The 23596-nt window shown below is 33.0% G+C and overlaps 1 protein-coding gene across 4 annotated transcripts in view; it reads right to left on the bottom strand.

Moving 5' to 3' along the window:
• The window catches only part of LOC142342246 (gamma-aminobutyric acid receptor subunit rho-2-like), a 35855-nt gene that overhangs the window by 7627 nt on the left and 4632 nt on the right, over nucleotides 1-23596 (bottom strand). For 3 of the 4 annotated variants that reach the window (XM_075393511.1, XM_075393512.1, XM_075393510.1), the window contains one exon: nucleotides 4352-4516. The exons of the other annotated variant lie outside the window; for it this stretch is intronic. In XM_075393511.1, the coding sequence (XP_075249626.1) occupies nucleotides 4352-4516 (165 nt within the window). The remainder of the gene's footprint in view (nucleotides 1-4351; nucleotides 4517-23596) is intronic. 4 annotated transcript variants of the gene reach the window in all.

Consider the following 23596-nt stretch of genomic DNA (forward strand, 5'->3'; position numbering starts at 1 on the left):
GCAATTCTAAGTCCAAGTCTGATTTAAGGCTTGGAAAGTCTAAATCCAAGTCTGATTTAAGACTTGGCAATTCTAAATCCCAGTCTGATTTAAGGCTTGGAAAGTCTAAATCCAAGTCTGATTTAAGACTTGGCAATTCTAAATCCCAGTCTGATTTAAGACTTGGCAATTCTAAATCCAAGTCTGATTTAAGAATTGGCAATTCTAAATCCAAGCCTGATTTAAGACTTGGCAATTCTAAGTCCAAGTCTGATTTAGGACTTGGCAATTCTAAATCCAAGTCTGATTTAAGACTTGGCAAGTCTAAATCCAAGTCTGATTTAAGACTTGGCAATTCTAAATCCAAATCTGATTTAAGACTTGGCAATTCTAAACTCAAGTCTGATTTAAGAATTGGCAATTCTAAATCCAAGTCTGATTTAAGAATGGTCGATTCTAAATCCAAGTCTGATTTAAGACTCGGCAAGTCTAAATCCAAGTCTGATTTAAGACTTGGCAAATCTAAATCCAAGTCTGATTTAAGGCTTGGAAAGTCTAAGTCCAAGTCTGATTTAAGACTTGGCAATTCTAAATCCCAGTCTGATTTAAGACTTGGCAATTCTAAATCCAAGTCTGATTTAAGAATTGGCAATTCTAAATCCAAGCCTGATTTAAGACTTGGCAATTCTAAGTCCAAGTCTGATTTAGGACTTGGCAATTCTAAATCCAAGTCTGATTTAAGACTTGGCAAGTCTAAATCCAAGTCTGATTTAAGACTTGGCAATTCTAAATCCAAATCTGATTTAAGACTTGGCAATTCTAAACTCAAGTCTGATTTAAGAATTGGCAATTCTAAATCCAAGTCTGATTTAAGACTTGGCAATTCTAAATCCAAGTCTGATTTAGGACTTGGCAATTCTAAATCCAAGTCTGATTTAAGACTTGGCAAGTCTAAATCCAAGTCTGATTTAAGGCTTGGAAAGTCTAAATCCAAGTCTGATTTAAGACTTGGCAATTCTAAATCCCAGTCTGATTTCAGACTTGGCAATTCTAAATCCAAGTCTGATTTAAGAATTGGCAATTCTAAATCCAAGTCTGATTTAAGACTTGGCAATTCTAAGTCCAAGTCTGATTTAGGACTTGGCAATTCTAAATCCAAGTCTGATTTAAGACTTGGCAAGTCTAAATCCAAGTCTGATTTAAGACTTGGCAATTCTAAATCCAAATCTGATTTAAGACTTGGCAATTCTAAGTCCAAGTCTGATTTAGGACTTGGCAATTCTAAATCCAAGTCTGATTTAAGACTTGGCAAGTCTAAATCCAAGTCTGATTTAAGACTTGGCAATTCTAAACTCAAGTCTGATTTAAGAATTGGCAATTCTAAATCCAAGTCTGATTTAAGACTTGGCAATTCTAAATCCAAGTCTGATTTAGGACTTGGCAATTCTAAATCCAAGTCTGATTTAAGACTTGGCAAGTCTAAATCCAAGTCTGATTTAAGACTTGGCAATTCTAAAACCTAATCTGATTTAAGACTTGGCAATTATAAATCCAAGTCTCGGCTAGCCGAAAAAAACGTCAAAAATAGCCTGGAAAATGTCAAATAATAGCCGAAAGAAACGTCAAAAATAGCGGAAAAAACGTCTAAAACAGGCGGGGAAACGTCAAAAATGGCCATGAAAAACGTCAAAAATAGCCCAAAAAAACGTCTAAAATAGCCGGGGAAACGTCGAAAGTGGCCCAAAAAAACGTCAAAAATAGCCGAAAAAACGTCTAAAAAAGCCGGAAAAAAACTTGTCAAAGATATCCGGGGAAACGTCAAAAATAGCCGAAAAAAACGTTAAATATAGCCAAAAAAACGTCTAAAATAGCCGGGTAAACGTCAAAAAATTGCCGAAAGTAACGTCAAAAATAGCGGAAAAAACGTCTAAAACAGCCGGGGAAACGTCAAAAATGCCCAAAAAAACGTCAAAAAGAGCCCAAAAAAACGTCTAAAATAGCCGGGGTAACGTAAAAAATAGCCGAAAGAAACGTCAAAAATAGCCGAAAAAATGTCTAAAAAAAGCCGAAAAAAAAACGTGTCAAAAATAGCCGGGGAACGTCAAAAATAACCGAAAAAAACGCTAAAGATAGCCAAAAAACGTCTAAAATAGCCGGGGAAACGTCAAAAATAGCCGAAAAAAACGTCTAAAATAGCCGGGGAAACGTCAAAAAAAGCCAAAAAAAACGTCAAAAATAGCCGGAAAATCATCAAAAATAGCCAAAAAAACGTCAAAAATAGCCAAAAAAAGTGATACTAACGAAAGAGCACTAGGTATGACCCATTTTTTCGGGTTGCAAAGTCTGAAAACCTGATTATTTCCCAAAATACTGAACCAATCGGAACCAGACCTGGCTCATTAGAATCACCTTGGAATAGGCTTTATAACCATATATATGATCAATATTTTGACTAGTGGTTTGCGAAAGACCGGCCTGTGAGCAGGGGGCAAGTTGACCCCAGTCGATCCGAGTTAGCTAAAGCTCGTTCTATAATAACTCGATACACACCATAACCCATTGAAAATGCACACTATAAATAACAGAGGGAAGCATCGGCTCCTGATTAAACTGATATGGCGGTGCAGCCAAGTTTGTATGGCCATTACTTTGGCTGTTTTGGCTGGAACGGTCTTCCTCTGGGTCAACTTGTCCTCTCTAAATTGTAACATCTTTCAATGCTGTATCATAATTGGATTGAACAAGAGGGCCTCGGGTTAACATGGGCACCCTCACGGTGTTTCCTCTTAAGTATTTTGCCCCAATTTATGTTGTTCGACATTTGCCAAATCTGAAAATTCAAGAATTGTCAATTTTCGGTTAAAATTCGGCTCGAAACAGCTGAAAAAATGGCTGAAAACGGCCCAGAACACCTGAAAAACCCTAAAAAGACCATCCCGGGGTGCTACTAACACCTAATAAACAATTTGGTATGCCACCGGCATTATTTTTTTGGCACTCCGGGAAAGTGCCCAAAAAGTAATGCCAAAATCGTTGCACGTTGCAAAATTTTTTTGAATTCGATATTTTCACTCGAAATTTTTTGAAAAGTTGGTTTTGACTTTGGAATCAATTTCCAATTGTTATCCAAGTCTTGGTTAGGACTTGCCAGACTTGTAAGACTTGTATTTAGACTTGCCCAGTACTGGGAAACTAAATAACACTTGGATTTAGACTTGCCTAGTACTGACATAGACTCGGAGTTCGGTCCGGGTCGCCGGTCACCGTGTAGAAGTTCAGATTGATACGAAACTCATTTAGGATGATGATGATTTTTGATCCTTCGAAAATAGAAATACGTAGAGCTACCAATCTAAACTTTTCATCATCTCAAATGAGTATCAAAATTATACGTTGTTGTTAATTTATTATTTTTAAAACTTTTTATACCAGTTCTGCTATTTATCTGGGCCATCTAAAGCGTGTATTAAGCCACTAATTGCATAAAGGAAGCGTTACGGCGCAACGATCTATTTTGAAAGTATAATTTATAGGCTCTTAGACAACTCCTAGCTAAAATTTTGGATAAAAACGACCCCTTTGGCCTAATGCTGTCATCTGTAATTAACATATACAATTTAAACGATATATGTGGAATGTATCTGAATTTAAACGATATTTGGCTTATGCCCCCATTACGGTGCAAAAACAGAACACTTTCACAATTTTGAGGCTTTATGGGTCCTTTTGCGGACAACAATGATAATACCTTGTCAGAAAATCTCAATGAATGACAGTTTTTCTCACAGTAAAAAGTTAGAACGCTAACTAAGGACAACAGTGATAAAAAATGCATAAAGCTCTCATCACTTGTATCTTCGTAATCCACAGTTAGCATTGCATGGGATTTTTCTGCAATTATCCATTTAGGTTTTCTTTTTAATTCTGTTCACTATCGTTGAATTTACATACTTTATCCGCGAAAAGGATGGACGGTGTGGACAACAATGATGATGAACGTGGTCAGCATCAACAATTTTTTTCTTTACTTCTGACCAGAAATGGTCATCATAGACAGAGGTGACGCATATTTTCAATTTGAAAGAAAATTTGAACTGGCTTTGCTAAATTTCCTTGTTGTCCACACAAGCTTAAAACTCTAACCACCAAATGGATAGTGAAAATTGCTGTCAGTTCCGTTTGAATATACTTAGGTTAGGTTGCCTAAGGTGTACTTAGGTTGCCTTTTGTTAGGCTACACAAATCATTATTACATCAAAAATTGTTAATAGTTTGTGCACGCAGTCTAAAGGAAATCAAAGTTTGTTTCAGCAGGGTAAAAGAAAACAGTTCCCAAAAAACTGCAAAAAAGAGACATAAAAATAGACATTACCGAAACCATAGCTGGAATAGATGATCTTGCATCGCATGTCGTCAAAGGGGAAGAACCAGACATGTGTGGTGCATGATCCGGTGATGCGGATTTTGCGATCCAATGTGACATTGAACCCATCAAAACGTATTGATTGTGTGTTGCCGTAATACTTTGTTTTCTTACCTATAACATTATAATGAAAGTGAAACTGTTAGCACCGATAATATTTGAAGGCAGTTTTTGCAACTAATGGAGTTTTTGTAATAATGATGCTTTGGCATTGAAATGAAAAACTCGAGACATGCGTGACATCTCTTGCAAAACTTGAAACATCTGTTCAAGAATATAAAACAGCAAGATTTCTTTGTAAATCTCTATAAGACTTTTGTTAGATCTTATCAAAATTAGACAGCACCTGAATCGAGATTTTTTGTTTATTATCTCTGAAAATTTTTTGTAATGTTAAAATCCAAAAAATTTTGCTTTCAGTCGTGGACTTCATATAAATGCATTATCGAAAATTTTTTCTATGAGTTCAGAAGATTCTAACTATAGTTCTGGTTCTCAAATTTTCATCTTGACTTTTCTTGATAATTCTTGAGAAATCGTGACAATTGTTGCTTAATCTTATAATTCCGCACTTAATCGTATGATGCCAACCAGGAGGATGCATTAGATTGATGAGATATGCCTAATTAAGAAAGCGAGTCAAGACGAACAGCAAAATCAAACAACAACAACAAACAATAATTACATCAAAAACTTTCAAAAAGAAAACAAAGTCAACATAGAGTCAGATAAAACTGAATCTAAACAAAATAACTTGTAATTCACCAGAAAAAATATGGGACCAGTCCACAATAAGGCCTGGCAACAATTAGACACAAAAGAATAAAAACATTAAAGTTAAGAAATTCGCTTACTTTCTTGAAAACAATTAACTTCTAAGTAATGAAAACCATTAGAAATCAACTAAACTATCCAATAGGTTCACAATTACAAGTTCTTTTATAGAAGGGCATTATGAGCTGTCCTTATTCAATTTTTGATGCGGTTAAAAGGCAACAACAAAAAGACAACAAACAAAAAATCAAATAAAACTTGCAAGAAAACGCTGTTGAATCTGCAAAGCCATAATTTGTCGCTCAAAAAATGTTCAATTGCGCATTCTTCGAACACAGATGAGTATTTGACCTCTCATTAATGAGTTTAGATAACAAGAACACAAAAGAAGAAAAAAGTGCAAACTTGGGTATTAGTTTTGTTTTCTCTTCGAAACAAAATTTCTTCCAAAGTCATGAAAATCATTAATTACAAAATGATATAATTGAAACGTTTCGTTTAATCAACCAAAGGAAGCCCCTAAAACCTGCAATTATCCAGAATATAAATTAAGTCTACAAAAAGAACGTCAAATATGACCAGAATCAAAAATTAATGTTTGTCATCTATTCTTTCATAAACAGCCAGTGAAACCTGTCATTATACAAGCATTTTCATACGACTAAAACGACCAAGTAAAAACGACAGTTAGAGACAAATTTAAAATAAAATCAATTAAATTCTTCAAGAAAGTAATGTGGAAGCCGTTAAAACCGTAATCCATATCTTTCAGGAATTTAATATGTTCAATTGTGTCTATGTTTGAACACCAATAAGTTAGTATCTGAACTGCCAGTATTTCTGATAATGTGACAAAACTAGAAAACATGAAAAATGAGCAAATATGTAAAATTCAAAAAAATGAGATCTAGTAGTATCAAAGCCAGAAAACCATAATTTAAAGGGTAAAACAGAAAAGAAGGTTACTTTTTATACCAGTAGAAAGAAGAAGCATCCGTTCTATGCTGACACACAGCTACAAAATGACCAAACCAGGAAAAATATAGAGGCAAAATTCAATAGGCCATTTTTGATTTAAAAATCAAAATTTTTTAAAAGTCAAAACGACCTTAATCCTTCAAGTAAAACACTAGAGCTGTTTAGGAAGCCAATTGGACACATCAATAGTAATTTTTTGGCTTTGATTTGAACTGTTCTGTTCTTTAATTAATATAAAAAGGTCAATTTTTTTAAAAAGACCGACTGATTTCAATCCGAATTTTTTTTGGGATTATAACAGTCCAAGATATGTCCAGAACTAGCGCTGCTAATGTCGTTCGTCCATTAGGAACACTTTTTTTGAATGTAATAGATATAGATAAATTGTTAGTTAAAAATTCCAAAAAATGCTGCGTTTTTGATAATCAACAAGTAAAGTTTGCAAAAAACGGCAAAGTTTCAATCACAGAGCACTCTCGAAGGAAGTTGAAGCACAAATAGCCCTTTTTGAGTCTACAAATATTGCCTTAGTGGTGTTTAGGGGTGTAGTTCCGGCAAATTTAATCAAAGTGGACTAAAGAAGCTTATTTCGTGTTGTTTTTTAGCCAGAAGTTTTCGAAACAAAAAAGATAATGAAGGTAGTCAACAAAATTTGTTGTCTTAAAAACACAAAAAAACATCACTATTCCACATTTTAACAAAATTTTAGGCAAAAATTCCAGAAAATATGAACAAAAACAACGGAATTCACTCTATTTTTCTCGGAACTTTAAACCTCGGTAACTCCCGGTAACAAACGAAAATAAAAAAATAAAGACTATATTCTGCGCTGGACGAGCTTTCTAATGATACCAGTGTCAACTCTCTACGATGAATATATCGATCGGCGAAAATTGTCTGAACAAAAAAACCCATTTGAGTATATAGTTCCTCCCCCCTTAAGAGCGGTCGGAACAATTAATGTTTAAAATTTGCTTGTGTTACCAGCTCGAACATAATCAGCAGAGTAATTCACCACAGAATCAGGAAATTTTTCAGAAATATTTCATTAGTGACCCAGAGTCTGTTCATGGCACATTTTGCTCTGATTTTCTTGAATCAGACTCTTATTTTTTTCTTATTCAGACTCTGAATCAGACACCGAATTATTCTGAATTAGACTTTGAATCAGACTGGATTAGGTTAACTTCATAACAATTTTCGTGAGCCAAGCTAGGTTTTGCATTGCTTTCGCTCTCAGGTCACTATAAAATAAAAATTCATACAAAAATTTATCCAGTTTTTCTGAAAATTTCTGAAGATTTTGAGATTTCCCAGTATGCGCTGTGTGGTTTATACCATCCTCCTTTTCCTTCCGGGTTGCGGACCTGCTGTGGTGGATTTGCTGAAAGATACCGCAGGAACACTGGCAAAGCTTGGTAAAAAAGCTCTGAATGCACAGTTTTCCAAAAAAAAGACCAGACAAAAATAAAGATTAAAGCAAGATAAACTAGACAAAATAACATTTAACATCTTTTTCTAATAAATGTTTGTGGAACAAATCAGTTGTTAATTCACAGTCCTCATGGTCCCTGCAGTTGGTTCTATACCAAACATCTTGGAAAATTGCAATTTTTCAAGATACCAATAAGACCTTATTTTAAAACGGATTTTAGAGAAAATTGAAATTTCATTAAATAATAACAGCTTTTTTTCAAAACAATGTATTCTGACCAAATCTTTCGCAGTCTCACAGTTGAATTAGCCTATAGAGTTGATTCTAAACATAAAATTCCACAAAAAACAAGACTTCACAAAATAACTGAGACTTTACTTTAACTCTTCTTCAAGACATAAAAATTTTTGTTCCTTTTTTGTTCATTTGATACCTAGTTTTGCTGTTGAAAGTTCCTGTAACACATTATTGGTCGTCAAAAGCGGTGCAGTTGATTATGCTTATTTTTTTATGCAATAGATTACGGTTTTAAAGGCTTTGACACATTTTTTCCGCTAAAATAAATGAACTTAATTTTTTTTATTTCTTGTTTGTTTATTACGACATATTCTGGACAATGGCTGTTCTCAATTTCTTCATACAAAAATATTATTAGCACAAGAACATAAAAAGATATCAGTAGATATATAATGGTTTCCTTTATTCGAAAGTATTTGTATTCAAAAGATTTAATTGCATATCTTAACTATGCCATTTTTGTTTTTATTGTACTGAAATCCAAGACTTCTCTGAATTTTTCCTGATTCAGTACTGATTTGCTATGAACTTTAGGTACGGGAGGTCATAGTTAACTTTTTTTGTTTATCATGCAACGATCTTGTCTTTTGTTTACCATACAAAAGCATAAATTAGAAGTCAGAAGTCAGCTGCGCGGAAACTTTGAAACTGAATTCATAAAATTTTTCTACTCCCCTCTAACACTAGAAAACTACTGAACGTCCAAACCGTATTCATCATAAATTATACGGAGTGAAGAACTTCTTTTTCGTTTTTTTTTCAAGCTACGTTATATTATTACTGGGTATTCTAGATATCAGTATATAGGTGATATCTCTCCAACTACTGGTGTCACTGTTACACTCTCAGGAAACAGTTTTTTTGATAACTTAATTGCAAATTTTTTGTTTGAACGTCAATTTATCTGAGTTTGGGTATTCCATAAACTTAAATTGGTCTGTATTCCATCTGGACATTGGACCAAACAATTTACATCACATAATCTTTAATTCCACTTCAGGTACAATTTTTCCACAAACTTTTTAAAAAATGATGCTGTAATTTTGATTATTATTCTACTAAAAGCAATACAAGATCATCAGGTTTTCAAAAGTTCCTTGAAATATGTAACAAAGAATAACTAATTGCTAAACTTCTAGAAACCAGTGAAAAAATAAATGAGAAGGATACGATCATAAAATCTCTGGAAAACAATTTGCACAGTACGAATAGCAGAAACATACACTTTCCAGAAAGAGACAATATATCGTCTGGAGAAAGATATTGAATACTTCAAAGAACAGCCATCCGAATTCATTGATAATTTGCTAGAAAAGCAGGATAATTCGCGTTTACTAAAAAATATTGAAGCGCCAGATAAAAAACATTATCCGAAAAAGATACCGCGCTTTACAAAGCAGCTTTTAATATCAGATATCAAATGCCGCAAAATCGATCAACAAAACATCTTGCAGCAAACGGTAATGCATCCATATTCTACAGCAACAATTACAGATATTGGAAATCTTGTTTAAACATATTCTCCTGGGGCTGAGACGGAAACTTTAAAACTACACGCTGAACATAATTCGGTTGATAAACGTTTATCAGGTCAAGATGCTGCAATGCAAATGAAAGATACAGTTGATAACTGCATGAAGAAGTTGAAACCAGACCGTGTAGCTCTCTGCAAAAATTCACCAGTCAGGGAAGGTTGTTATGGTCGAAATAGTAATAATGAGGCAATTACAAAGTTCAATGAGCAACTGTAAATGATATTTCTGGAACTGGATGGTCTGTATCTGTGGTCAAAAGTTGAATGTTTTGATAATACTCTTACAGATAATTATTTTTCTTATGACGGGGATCACCCAACATAAACGGAATAAAAAACCTCGTGAAAAATATTCGGCACGAAAATGTCCTGAACAAACTACCTCCAGCGCAGAATGTGATCCAACCTCAATAAATTCCAAATAATCGCAATATGGAATCCCAAATAATCGCATTTCGAGTTGAATAATGTGAAAGATATGAGAAATTGTTATTTAATATTAGTACTCCGTTTTTTCTGACAATTTTGCATAAAAATTACTTCAAAGTCATTAGGAGCAGTTTAACACAAGCTAAACATTCGTTATACAATAATGTGTACATATTGATTGTCAGCTGGGGTTGAAAAAATTTTGCTCCCCAACGCTGTTCCTTTTCTTTGCAATTGGGTTTTGAGAAAAACATTACCCCCCTTGTGGAGATGTTAAAAAATGGACACTTTAACACATCGAAGTTGTCGACTTTTGACAAAGTGCTAGATGTCTCCCAAAAGTGTTTGAATTTTTTTCTCATAAATGCGCGTAGCATACAAAAGAACTATTTGATTCAACAACTAGATTCGCCAACTAAACTTATAATAACCGAAACATGGATTTCCGAGCAGCAGGACACTAATTTAATTATTAGTAATGATCATCTGTTCTTACAAAAAGCTCTATCAAAACAAACGGGAGTCCAGCTAGGTGGGGTGTTGGAGTTTCGATCCCCCAGACACTTCAAAGTAAAACGTAAGAAATAATTCGACATAGCTTATGCATTTTTTTTTAATCAATGTGGCTCAAAATTAATGAACCTCTGAAAAATAAATGATTGGTGAATATTTTGTACAATCCGAGTAAAAGTCCTGCCGATTTTTTCTTGAAAGAGTTGAGTGCTGAAGTATCTAATGCATATTCCTTAACAGAAAATCTTCTTCTATTTGGTGACTACAACATTGACCAATACAATAAAAAAGAGAAAAAAATACTTGATAACGTTATATTTGGTCTGGCACTTAACTCAACAAATTTGGACACTCCCTCTCAGCATAACTTATCAACCGCTTATCAATCGCTGCTTCAGGACAACAAATCGAATTGCAGAATGAAAAGTTTGTTTGCCGCCGATTGAGGTTGACCACAACGTCATATTGTATCAGAGTAATTCAGAAAAGATGGGGAGGAACGAAAATAGATATTTTTAAGAAAAAATATGAAATTGTTCTCCTGGGAAAAATTCAATAGGGAATTGGCTTTTGCGGACTGCCGACCTATGAATCAACAGGAAAATTGTGATGAAATGTATACAAAATTTGATGAAATTTTTCAAAGTATACTTGATCAATATGCAACCATACAGATTTGTCATTCTTAAAAAAACAAAACAGAAAAATTGATAAACCAAGGATATCCAAGGAATTCGAAAAATTATTAGCAGAAAAACATCATTTGTACAATCAATGCGAATTTTCTCAAAATTACGATGTTTTTGACGAGTTCAAAAAATGCCTTAACTTAGTGAGCCGAAAAGTACGAGATGCACATCACAAATATTCTGTTGATTTTTTAAGCAATGTGAAACATCGAAGCAGAAATGGAAATTCATCAGAAAAAATTAGCAAACCACTGAAAATTTGGTTTTAGAGTATTGACTTTAAAAGAAATCTACAAACATTGACAGTTTAGAAAACAGTTAATCACCGGGTCCAGGATTTGTCCAAGCGTGGGCATTACAGGCCGCAAAATACGCAATTGGTACTCATCTGCAATTTATTTTTCATGAATTTATTCAGAACAGTGTCTTACCGACTATTCTAAAACATGCATATTTCACACCAGTTCCCAGAAAGTATCAAAAACACAAGTGTGCAACTATCAGCCAATTTTCGTCGCACCAACTTTTGCTAAGCTTTTTGGGAAGATTCTCCTTTTCCGAATGATGAATCACATTAATAAAAACCATCTGTTGAATAAAGAGCAATCTGGATTCCAAAACAAAAAATCTTTAACAGATGCAATTTTGTTTTTCACTGAGACAGAAATAGAATACTATGAAAATGGGAAAAACACTGCAGCAATTTTCTTAGACCTTGCAAAAGCAAACAATTCGATTTCGCACAAAATATTTCTTAAAAAAGCAGAGTGCTTCAACTTCTCTGAGCCTGCAGTTAATTTATTGAAATATTTTCTCGGAGAAAGATCACAATGCGTCAAAATAGGCACTGAAGTCTCGGAACACTTTTTCGTTAATCATGGAGAACCGCAAGGCCCCTAATTTTTCTTTTATACGTTAACAATTTTATGAAAAAATCAAAGGTGTCTTTGGGTTTGGTCAATTTGCAGATTTTACTATTATTTAATGTCGCTATGAACCAGGAGAAGCAATTGCAGCAAAAATAGAAAATATTTTAATGAAACCGGACATTTACTCGACGGAAAATCAACTCACTTTGAATGCTGATAAAACAGAACTACTTGATTTTTCTACCAGGGAAGAATTGGGACCAAAAGTTACTTTTAACGGAAATTTAATAAAATCTGCTGAGAGTTGTCGTTATCTAGGAAAATACCTTGACTCAATATTGACTTTGGAAGCACATCTAAATGTAGTTTTTTATAAAGTGGCGGCCGCCATTCGCTCACTATATCTGGTAAGAAACCATGTACACTTGGAAGTAAGGCTGCAGGTTTTCAAATTTTTAGTCCTGTCTCATTTGTCATTCAGTGGAGTTTTTTTTACAAACATTGTCAGCAAAAAACATACAGCTTATAAATCGACAATTTAATTGGGGCGAAAAAGTGTGTCTTATGAGTCGTAAATTCGATTATTGTCGTGATATAATTCTCAAATCGCATGTCCAACCTGCCGAATTAATTATTTCAAAGTTTAGTATATTGAAACTCCACAGCAGAAACTTGAATCAGAGAATAGTATCAGAAACATTTAAAAAAGTGCAAACCGCCTACAGTTAAAACAGAACAAACGGACAAAACAGCTGATAATAAGAACGCAAAAGTATGCTAAGGAGAGTAAAAGATCTTTGATTGTGAAGAGCATACATAAATGGAATAAATTAACCTTTAAGGTAAGAGCGACGCTGAACAAAACTCTTCTCAAAAGAACTTTCACAGAGTTTTTGCAACGTCAGCTTGAAATTTTTCCAATAGATAAACAGTTAGGATCATTCGTGTCTTTTATATATATACATATATAGTGGAACGAACAGCTAATGGGTAACGTCAATTAATAACTAGAAGATTAATTTATGATTCTGATTATTTCAATAAACATTCCTGATGATTCTGAAAGCATGTAAACTTTAACCTTCTGGATATATTATTAATTTACATTTTTGAAAAAAAATACAAAGATCTTACCTATCTTGATATTTTCCTGCTATATGCCAAGTAAAGATCTTGGCAATAATGACAACGCATTATTATATATGTTTCATTTCAAATTGCATCAAGTTTCAGTTCACTGAATCGTCATCGTATTTCAAGATTATCTCAAGATAAGAGCAAAATTCCTCGATTTTCGATTCGCCATTCCCAACATGACCTGCTATGATCATGACGTTGCCTATCCTTCCTTATTTATCATGTCTCTTTTCTTCCAATTATTTCAAATTGCAAGTTTCAATTATTTAGTTTTCGCGTTTGGTTTCCTTACATGACATCAAGTGTTACAACTCATATCCGTTTGCTTTTCATTTCAAAACCTTATGACTTTACAAAGTTGTTCTGAATCGACAAAAAATGGCGCTTAAAATGTTTGAATGAAGGCGAAGTTGTGGAATTCAGTTTTATCGTCACATAAATTTTGGATTCTTCTGATTTCTCAAGCTCGGTTGGCCCAGAATTTCATTGCCAAAGAAAATGAAAAGGAAGCAAAATGATGATTAGAAAACAATATTATCCAATTTTGGCCTCAAATTTTTCCGTAAATTCAATAAAAAATGGCGTTTTAAACGAGTATCTCAAAAGCTAACTCGCAAACAAGAAGGCTAGATAATGTGCCTTTGCTCTGACCCCGCTCATCCACATTTTTGGCATAATTGTCAAACAAATGAGGAACAGAAAGAAAACAACAAAAATTCAAGTATTTTTCAAAAAATATGTATGAAGAAAAATATCGCCTCCAACGGAAAAAACTTAGCGGAGTGAAAAATGCTGCATTCGATTAATGAGGTTTTCCATTATTGAGGAAGCGAGTCACGGTGAATAAACAATCAAACAACAATAACAAACATTAATTACATCCAAAATTTATGCCCTTTTTTAAAATGAAACCTAATAACAAAGTCATAACAGAGTCAGATAAAACTGAAACAAAATAGAAATTTTGTTTCAGCAAATTTTATCTCAAAAAATGGAAACCATAACACATCAACTTAAAACATCCAACAGTTTTATAGTTTTATGTGTGCTCATGCTTCTTGAGGAGGGCTTGAAGGCCTTTCATTGTTCGATTTTTTATGGGGTTACAAAAGGAAAACAAATGGAGACAACAAGCAAAAATTCAAATAAAACTTGCAAGAAAACCCTGTCGATGCTGTAAAAGCATATGTTCAATCGCGCCTTCTTTAAGCACCAAAAATCGTGTATATGACTTCTCTTCATTCAGACTAGGGAATAGGTAGACTAAACAGAAAAAAGTGGCAAAATTAAGAAATAGGTTTGCATTTTTCGAAAACAATTATTTTCAAAGTCATGAAACCATTAGCTACATAATGAAATCGTTAAACAGGTTCGCATATTTGTATGTAGGAAGGTCTTGAAACTTTCAATTTTTGCAAAAAAAAGTCTTACGTCTGAGAAAAATTGTCAGATATAAACAACGTTATGAAAGCCATCAGCTATCTACTCTTATCAAAATAAAGGCTCATCTATTCCTCCATAAAAAACAATGAGACGTGAGAAAATTTTATTTGACTACAAAAACAAAATAAAAACGACAATTAAAGAAAATATTTAAAAAAAAAATCAAATAATTCCTCGAGAAAATGCTGTCCAAGACGTTAAAATCATAATCTATCTCTTTAACGATTTTGATAGGTTCAATTTGCCTGATTTTGAACGCCAATATTGTGATTTGTGAGCTGTCAATAATGTGATAATGCGAAAAAACGAGAACAAACGTGAAAATTGGCAAATGAGAAAAACTAAAGAAAAATGTGGAATACAGCATTATTAAAGCCAGAAAACCGTAACCTAATGCGTAAGACCAGAACCAAAAATATTAATACGAAAGAAGGAAAAAGCATTCTTTCGTTGCTGACACTCAGATACAATTTGACCAAATTAGAAGACAATTAGTGGTAAATTTCAATAAGCCATCGGTTATTTAAAAATCAAATATTTCTAAAAGTAAAAAGACCATAGGTAAACAATTTAAAAAAACAAGATACAAGAAATTGGAACTGCTTAGGACGCCAAATGAGCCTGTCACCGCAGAGCTCTCATTGGAATTGTTCTGTTACTTAAATAACATAAAAAAGATTGAATTTTTTATAGAAGACCTGCTGAGTACAGTCCGAATTATCTTTGCCTTCTAACAGTCCAAGACAGTCCAAAAACGCGTGTCAAAGCCAGTAAAGTCATATGCAAATCTTTAAAAATATAAGAATTTGACAAATTGCGCCTTTAAGGACGCCAAAAATGTCTTATCTGACTTGTAATGGACCAGACTAGGTAACAAATAAACAAAAAAGAACAAAAATGCGAAGTTAAATTATGTTTTTTTTATTTTGAAAAGAACATTTCTCAAAGTCAGGAAATCCATCAGATATCTAATCCAATCAAAATATAGACTCAGCTATTCCTCAATAAAAACCAATGAGACCTGTCATTATCGAGGAAGTTTCTATAGACTAAAAAAGACAACAGAAAAACGACAGTTAAAATAAAAGTGAAAAATTCAGTTTAATTCTATGAGAAGGTGCTGTCGAAGCTGCTCAAAACAATAAGTTAAATCTTTAAAGATCATGGTATGTTCAATTTCCAGCATTTTGAACAACCATAGGGTGATATGTGAGTTGTCGATAACGTTATATCGTGACAAAACGATTTAAAAAACGTGAGAAATGGGCAAAGGCCTATAAGTAAAAAAAAAATTGTGAAATCTCGTAGTTTGAAACCCAGAAAACCACAACCTAACGCATGAGCCCGCAATAAAAAATATATTTCAATAAATAAGAAAGAAAAAATCATTCGTTGCTGACACTCAGCTACAAATCGACCAAATTAAGAGACAACTAGCTAAGATGACTAGCAAAACTCAATAAGCATTTGTTTATTTAAAAATCAAATATTTTTAAAATTCAAAACAACCATAATTTTCCGATTAAAATAACTAGAAAAACTAAATTGCAACTGCTAGGACCCCAATAAACACCTATCTTCGCAGAGTTTTGGTTCGAATTGTTCTTTTCTTTAATTACGTAAAAGAGATCAAATTTTTTTAAAAGGACCTACTGACTACAATCCGAATTATCATTGAGTTTTAATAGTCCAAGATTGGAACAAATCTGACCTTGATATTGTTCTTTGTCCATTCAGAACATCTAATCGTTTCGAATGTTTTTGAAGTAGACTATTTATCAGTTAAAAAACCAAAATTAATTGCTGCGTTTTTGATAATCATCGAATAAAATTAGCAAAATTTGGCGCAATTTTAATCCCAAACTTCTCAAAGATAGTGGAGGAAGTAGTACTAGTCCTCTTTGCAGTTTACACAAATTGTGTTATTGGTTTTTGGGTGTGTAATTCCGGCGATTTTAATCAAAGTGGACTAAAGAAGCTTATTCTGTGCCTTTTTCATGAAGAATACTGAACTTTGAAATATTTAGCCAAAATTTTAAGCCAAAAAAATAAAAGCAAAATATGCGACAACACTTCTTTGTCTTGAAAAATAATTTCAACAGCACTATATTTAGCACTTTTAGCATATTTTAGTAAAGTTGACGAAATTTTAAGCAAAAGTTCTGGAAAATGCGATTAAAAATAACGCTAATTTTCAACACAAAATAACGCTAAAAAATCAGTCTAATATTCACAAAAATTTAAATTTCGATAACTCTAGAAAACAAATTTCTAAAAAATCTTTTAAAAAAAATATTCTACGCTGGGCGGGCTTTTTGATGGGCTTTTTTCACTAACAACTCTCGGCGGTGAAAATATCGATCAACCAAAATTGATTGAACAAAAAACCATTAGAGTATTTAGTTCCTCAACACCCCCGCCCTCCTCTCAAGAGGTGTCGAAACAATCATTTTTTGTATGTCGGAATATACATCAGAAATAAGTGTTTTAGAGGAAAACTGAGACACTTTTAGAACTTCATTTGAAACGGAAAAGTTACCATCTGATTCATGAACATTTAGGCTTCATAATTTCAGATCCAATTTTGGACTGAAAGGTCATACTTTTTCAGAGACAAACCTTGCCTGGAATATAAAAACTTTTCAGAAATCATTTTTTTTCAGCCGAGTTCATCAAATTCTATGGGTTTAATTGGAAACTGAAAAAATTCTAAACTGCTGTATTTTATTGGAATTAATTTATCGTGGCAAATTTTTTTTCTATAAAACTTGGGATAAGACAATCTAGCTAGCAATATAAAATAGCTAGCAACTGTCCATCGGTTTTTAATTAAAAAAAACTGTAAAATAGGATATAAAAATGAAAACCTTCCAAATTTTTCGTCACTAATTGTTCCGACCCACTTTAGTTGGGGATGAACTATATACTCAAATGGGTTTTTTTGTTCAAACAATTTTGTCCGATCGATATAATCATCGAAGAGAGTTGTGAGTGGTATCATTAAAAAACCCATCCTGCGTAGAACGTGGAATTCAAAAAAAGATTTTTCAGTTTTTGCATTTTATAGGGAGTAATCGAGGTTTAAACTTTGTGAATATTAGACCGGTATTTTTGGCCTAATATTCGCCAATTTTGCTATAATTTGCTCAAATTGTTAACTGTAGTGCTATTAATTTTATCTCGTAAGATAGAGTAGGGTTGTTGAATTGTTCGATCAGAGTTTTTTGGCCAGAATTTAAGCGAAATTTTCAAAATTCCACTTCTTTCTGTACCAAATTTGCTTTTTTTAGCTGATTTGCTTTAAAATTACCGGAAGAAGACACCTTAAAATTGCGGCCTTATTCTGACAAACGAGCTAGTTTTGCATCTACTGGCTTTGAGAGTCTTCTGGAATTATAATTTTCCTAGTTTTTTGCAATTTTGAACTCGATAATTATGCAAAATGCATTTTTATTTTCGACAAATTGAAAAACTTTGTTAAAACATTGATCTATTTCAAACGATTTGAAAAAATGATTATTTTTTAGACGCTCAGCGAGATTTCAGCAGATACTGTTTTCGCCATGGATCCTTACGATAAAAAATTTTTAGATTTCAATTGGGCGCGAATTTTCTTCCAAATTATTTCCGCTATGTAAATGTTTTCTATGTAAACTTTATTTTACATGCAAAAATTTCAAATCAGGGCTCAATTAATCACCGACGCGAGTTACAAAAAGTGGCGACCAACGAGATTATATCACGGCTTCAGAGTTCAGCTCATGGTTTTTATGGCTCTAACCAGTTGTTTTCGTAAAAAAAAAAAGTTTCTGTACTTCTTGTATTTTGCTTTTATCTGTCATATTTTTTGTTGCCCAGAGAATTATTGTCCCCAGTCAAAGGTCCAATTTTTTTAGGAGGTGTAAATGAATCTAGACACTTCTTTTGTTTGTTATCTAATGTCTGTTATGACTTTAATAAATTTGTGTTAAAAAAACATCGGTTAATTTTTGAACTTTGACATTACTTTATCTTTTTATTCTCAACTTCGAGAGCATTCTCAGTAAAAAAGAGCAGAAAAATGTTTCGCGTGAGTTTTAAATGAATGTTATTACGGTTTCATATTCAACTAATGGTCTCTTTGTTTTGGTTTTACTTCATTTCAGTTTTTTTTATTTTTGAGCTTAGTTGTATGTTTTTTTTTCTTTTTTTGTTCATTTTGTTTGTTGTCTAACTATCACATTATTGAGAAGTCCAATTGAAGGAGAGCATAGTGGGAAAAATGCAGAGTGATGGAAAAAGGCGTTTCTGAACATGTTTTTTGTTTTTGTCTTATAGTTTATGCTTTTGGGGCTGAGCCACAGTTATCTCGCAAAATTTTATGGATTTTTTGGTTTTGGCTATGTTTGTCTTTCTTTTTCTTGTTATTTGCCATAAACCTAAAAATGATAGATCTCAGTTGCTTGCCCAGGACCTATAATTCACCCTTGTTAAAGATTTCAGATTATAGCTGTTTGTTTTAATGATTTAAAATTGCAATAAAAATATTTTTATCAACTGTAAACATTTTGCTTTCATTTTTGTAGCCATAAAATTCAACCTCACTAATTCGGAGTATCAATTGTTTTTTTAATTCAGACATTTTTTCCGCGTTTTGTTATACGTTGCGAATGATTGCTTCGACCTATAATTTCATAAAATTTTTGAGATTTCTACACTGTTCTATTTCTGTGTTTTTTTGTTGTCATGTCTGCTTAGTCCTTTTATGAGGAGATTATATTAAAATGAGATAGAATTAGATCCTCTTGTATTAAAATGAGGAGAAAATGACGATTTACAGTTCTTGCACTAACATCTGATCATTACAGTGCCTTAAAGAGAGTGATCTCGTATATTTGTTTGAGGTTTTGTTGGCTTCTTTGTATATTTGTTGTTATTTTGTGGTGCCGCAATTTAGTCTCATTATTAACGGGCCCAATTGAATTGCTGAGGTATTACAACCTAACACATCGTTTTTTGTTGAAATTAGAAGTCAGTTATGACTTTTGAAAATATTTGTTCTCAAAAACATAACTGCGATTTTGAGCTTCATCTTCAAAAAAAAATTTTTGGCCGATTTGATGCTCAATCTCTGTAAACAATTTAGCATCCGTTACACACTCCGTTTCCAGTTAACTATATATTAATCTGTACATCGATTTTAGCTTCAAACATTTTTTTCTCGGCTTTGTTACTACTGTTACTACGAGATTTCATAAAATAGCAGTTATCGTAGGTCCCATCGGCTTTGAAATTTTGCGCAATTAAACATTGGATAATGATATGTCTCAATTGCTTCCTATGGAAATATGAATGAACATTTCAGGGATTTTATTGAAATCAATTGTTTTCAGAAACAGAAAAGTATTTTTGAACTTTGCACCTCTTTTCTCTTTTTTGTCCTTTTAACCAGTGGCAATGAGGACGGTTCCCATATTGTTTCTAATGAAGTATAGGTTAAATTGTTTCGTTTTGGTTTTATCTGATGCGAGTTTGATTTTGTTATGTTTTATTTATTATAGACATCGAGTTTTGGTCGTAAAAAATGTTTTTTGTTTGATATTTATAGTTGTCCTTTCTGGTAGTCCTATTATCAACAACGTTCATAGGCCCTCTAAGGTAGCATTATTGTAATCCATTGGTTTTTGAACGATATGTTTTTTTTTGAAATTTTCTATCACTTCATCATTGGGTAGCCAATTAAGTCAAGAAAGTGAATGAGCGGTAGCCAATTAAGTCAAGAAAGTGAATGAGCGGGGTCGGAACCTTATGTGCGTACGCACATTTCCGAGCCTCCTTGTTCATACATTGACCACAAAAATATCATCAAGCTGTCACTGTCCATTCGGGGACAACTCATAAATATCAAATGATTTAAAAACCTTACATTAGCAATCATTTTTAAAAACCTTACTAAATTTAGCAATGTCAAACTAAAGGCTATGCTCAACATCGCGACAAAGTTTTCACAAACTGTAAATAATTTTATTTCGCAAGCCAGAACTATTTTTCAACGTTTTACTTTGTCCTATTTTTTGCTACTTTGTGTCTTGTGCCTGTAAATTAAACATTCCAATGTTTCAAAAAAATTAGGTTAGTGCAGAGAGTCGCCGCAGGTCAATGAAAAACTGCTTGATACAAAATAAAAACGTAACACCGTTATTAAAGAGCAAATAATGGCAGCACATTTAAACGGCCAATCTGATTTTGATTTTGACTATATATTTGAATGACAAACAAATCATTACAAAAGTTTCTAAAAATAAATTGAGCTGAAAATAAGAATAAAAACTAAAATAGAGAATCTAATTTCAGAATTATTGATAGGAAAAATCAATATCACAAGACTTTAACATTTTCAGATATTCTTAAAAAAACAAAACCCTAAAATAATTGTGAATTTTTTGCTCTGACTTTTGACATTGCTTAGTAATCAGATTATATTTCACAAAAAATGATTAATCGCCTGGTGAAAACTTTTCGTCGCCAAACTTCTCACAAAGCAAATTTTCAAAGTTAGAAGGAACGCAAGGAATGGGCTTGTGCTTATGAAACAAGTTAATACAAAACCAATTCTGAAAGTCCTCCAACATTTCCTGCTAATTTGCGAAGTTACCCAATACTCGGTTTTTATACATTACGACGCAGAGGTATACCCTAAAACTTCCGCCTTAGTAAAATTAGCTCGAACATTAGATACATACAATGAACGAAATTAGGAGACATTCTTTGTATCTTAATTTTCGCAAAAGGGGTTCCGCCAATTTTGCGAAATAAAAAAACATTCGGTGCGAAAAGTAGGTAACAAATCTTGTAGCACGTTTCCACTCAATTTAGGTATCTATTATTTGCGCGCATTTCGAAGATGCAATAAACACTTTAATAAAGATTTAATTGAAGCTTTCAAAGCTTTAAAGTGCTTTAAATACATGCAACCACAAAAACTGATTTTTCTCCGAAAAATACCTTGCACATCAAAGGTTTTGTATATCAATGTGGGACTGGCCAATTTTAATAAGTAATAATAAATAGTACTAATAAGTAGTAATGAGTAGTAAAAAGTATTATGAAGAGTAATAAAGTAGTGATAAAGTACTACTAGTAATAAGTTAGGCTTAATTAAATAATTAAAGTAAGTTAAAATAAGCAATTAAGTTAGGGTTAATTGCGGATTATAAGCGAAATCAGGCTACATTGCGTGCGAAAAATCGATAAATAAATAAGGCAGATGCGTGATACAAGCCGTGCGAAAAAAAGGTTATCAAATTTGTACTTGTATTTCGTGGCTAGGATTAGAACATTTTTGCGAACACGGGATTCTAATTTCCCTTCCATTTTGCCGTTTCTGCTAAAGTAGCTATTTTCCGCAATATTGTTCCACTTTCATTGTATTAACATAGTAAAAACGAAAATGAGATACACGCATCGGGCATATCTGCCCATGACGATTTGGTATACCTCTGCGTCGTAATGTAAATACATGAAAACCGGGCGATCCGCCAACAATGCTATTTTTTGCAAAGGAGACTGAAAAAAACTATTCAAATACTAAAGACAGCAAAAATTCACCAATCAGGATTTTGAGGAAAACCAGCCAATCAAACTTAAAGCTAGCTCAGGAAAGTAAAATATATAAGAACGTTTTCCCTTAAAAACTTTGAAAAGATATATTTTCGCAAAAACAACAGCTCTTTAGCATGGATTGTCATTTTTGGCAATCGAGCCAAATGTTCTTCGAACAAAAATTAGAATCAAGACATCATATGTAAAAGTGCCTAATTTCACTCTTTTTTTGCAATAGTGATAGTCACCATTCTCTCATCACCAAACCCATTAATTGGCCAGCTTTTAAATCAAAATTAATTTTAGCAAAAATTTATTTTTAAAGTTTTAGCAGCTGTTATGGAATCATTCAACTGTGTTCGTTGCAAAATTCCAGTACAGAAAACTGTATCAACTACTTTATTTAAAATTGGGTATCAAATTGATTTTTTTTATTTCCTTGAAGGAAAGCTGCCTAATTTTTAGTACTTCATTCAAAGCAAAATCTAATAGCTGCTACTGCTTTGCTTATGAGTTGCAATTTAAATACTTATTCATTTGATATAAACTTCGCCTTTTTGAACAGACCAAAAACAAAACAAGGTGTTTTGCGCATTTTTTTGTTACAACTATTATGAAAGTATTAACAAAAACATGACAACATCGCTGTTTATCGGGCTACATTGCGTTCGAAAAATCGATAAATAAATGGAGCAGATGCGTGATACAAGCCGGCCGAAAAATAGGTTATAAAGTTTGTACTTGTATTTCGTGGCTAAGATTAGGACAAATTGCGAACACGGGATTCCAATTTCCCTTCCATTTTGCCGGTTTCTGGTAAAGTAGCTATTTTCCGCAATATTGTTCCACTTTCAATGTATTAACATAGTAAAAACAAAAATGAGATACACGCATCGGGCATATCTGCCCATGACGATTTGGTATACCTCTGCGTCGTAATCTAAATACCTGAAAACCGGGCGATCCGCCAACAATGCTATTTTTTGCAAAGAAGACTGGAAAAAAATATATCAATACTAAAGCCAGCAAAATTCATCAATCCGGCTTTAAAAAAAACAAACTTGGCAAACCTAATCTGCATGAAGTATTCACAAGCAGATTCTGAGGAAAGCCAGCTAATCAGATTTAAAACTAGCTCAGAAAAGTAAAATATATAAGAACGTTTTCACCTAAAAACTTTGAAAAGATTTATCTTTTCAAAATCAACAGCTCTTTACCTTGGATTGTCATTTTTGGCGTTCGAGCCAAAAGTTATTGGAATAAATTTTAAAATTGAAACATCATATGTAAAACGCTTATCTTCGCCCTTTTTCTGCAATAGGGATAGTCATCCTTGTTTCATCACCAAACCCATTAATTGGCCAGTTTTGAAATCAAAATTAATTTTATCAAAAATTTATTTTTAAATTTTCAACTGCCCTTATGGAATCATTCAACTGTGTTCGCAGCGAAATTCCTGTACAGAAAACTGTATCAACTACTTTGTTTAAAATTTGGTATCATTTAATTTGGGTA

This window comes from Convolutriloba macropyga, chromosome 7 (assembly GCF_964194025.1).
Source record: "Convolutriloba macropyga chromosome 7, txConMacr16.3, whole genome shotgun sequence".
Classification (NCBI taxonomy): Eukaryota; Metazoa; Xenacoelomorpha; order Acoela; family Convolutidae; genus Convolutriloba; species Convolutriloba macropyga.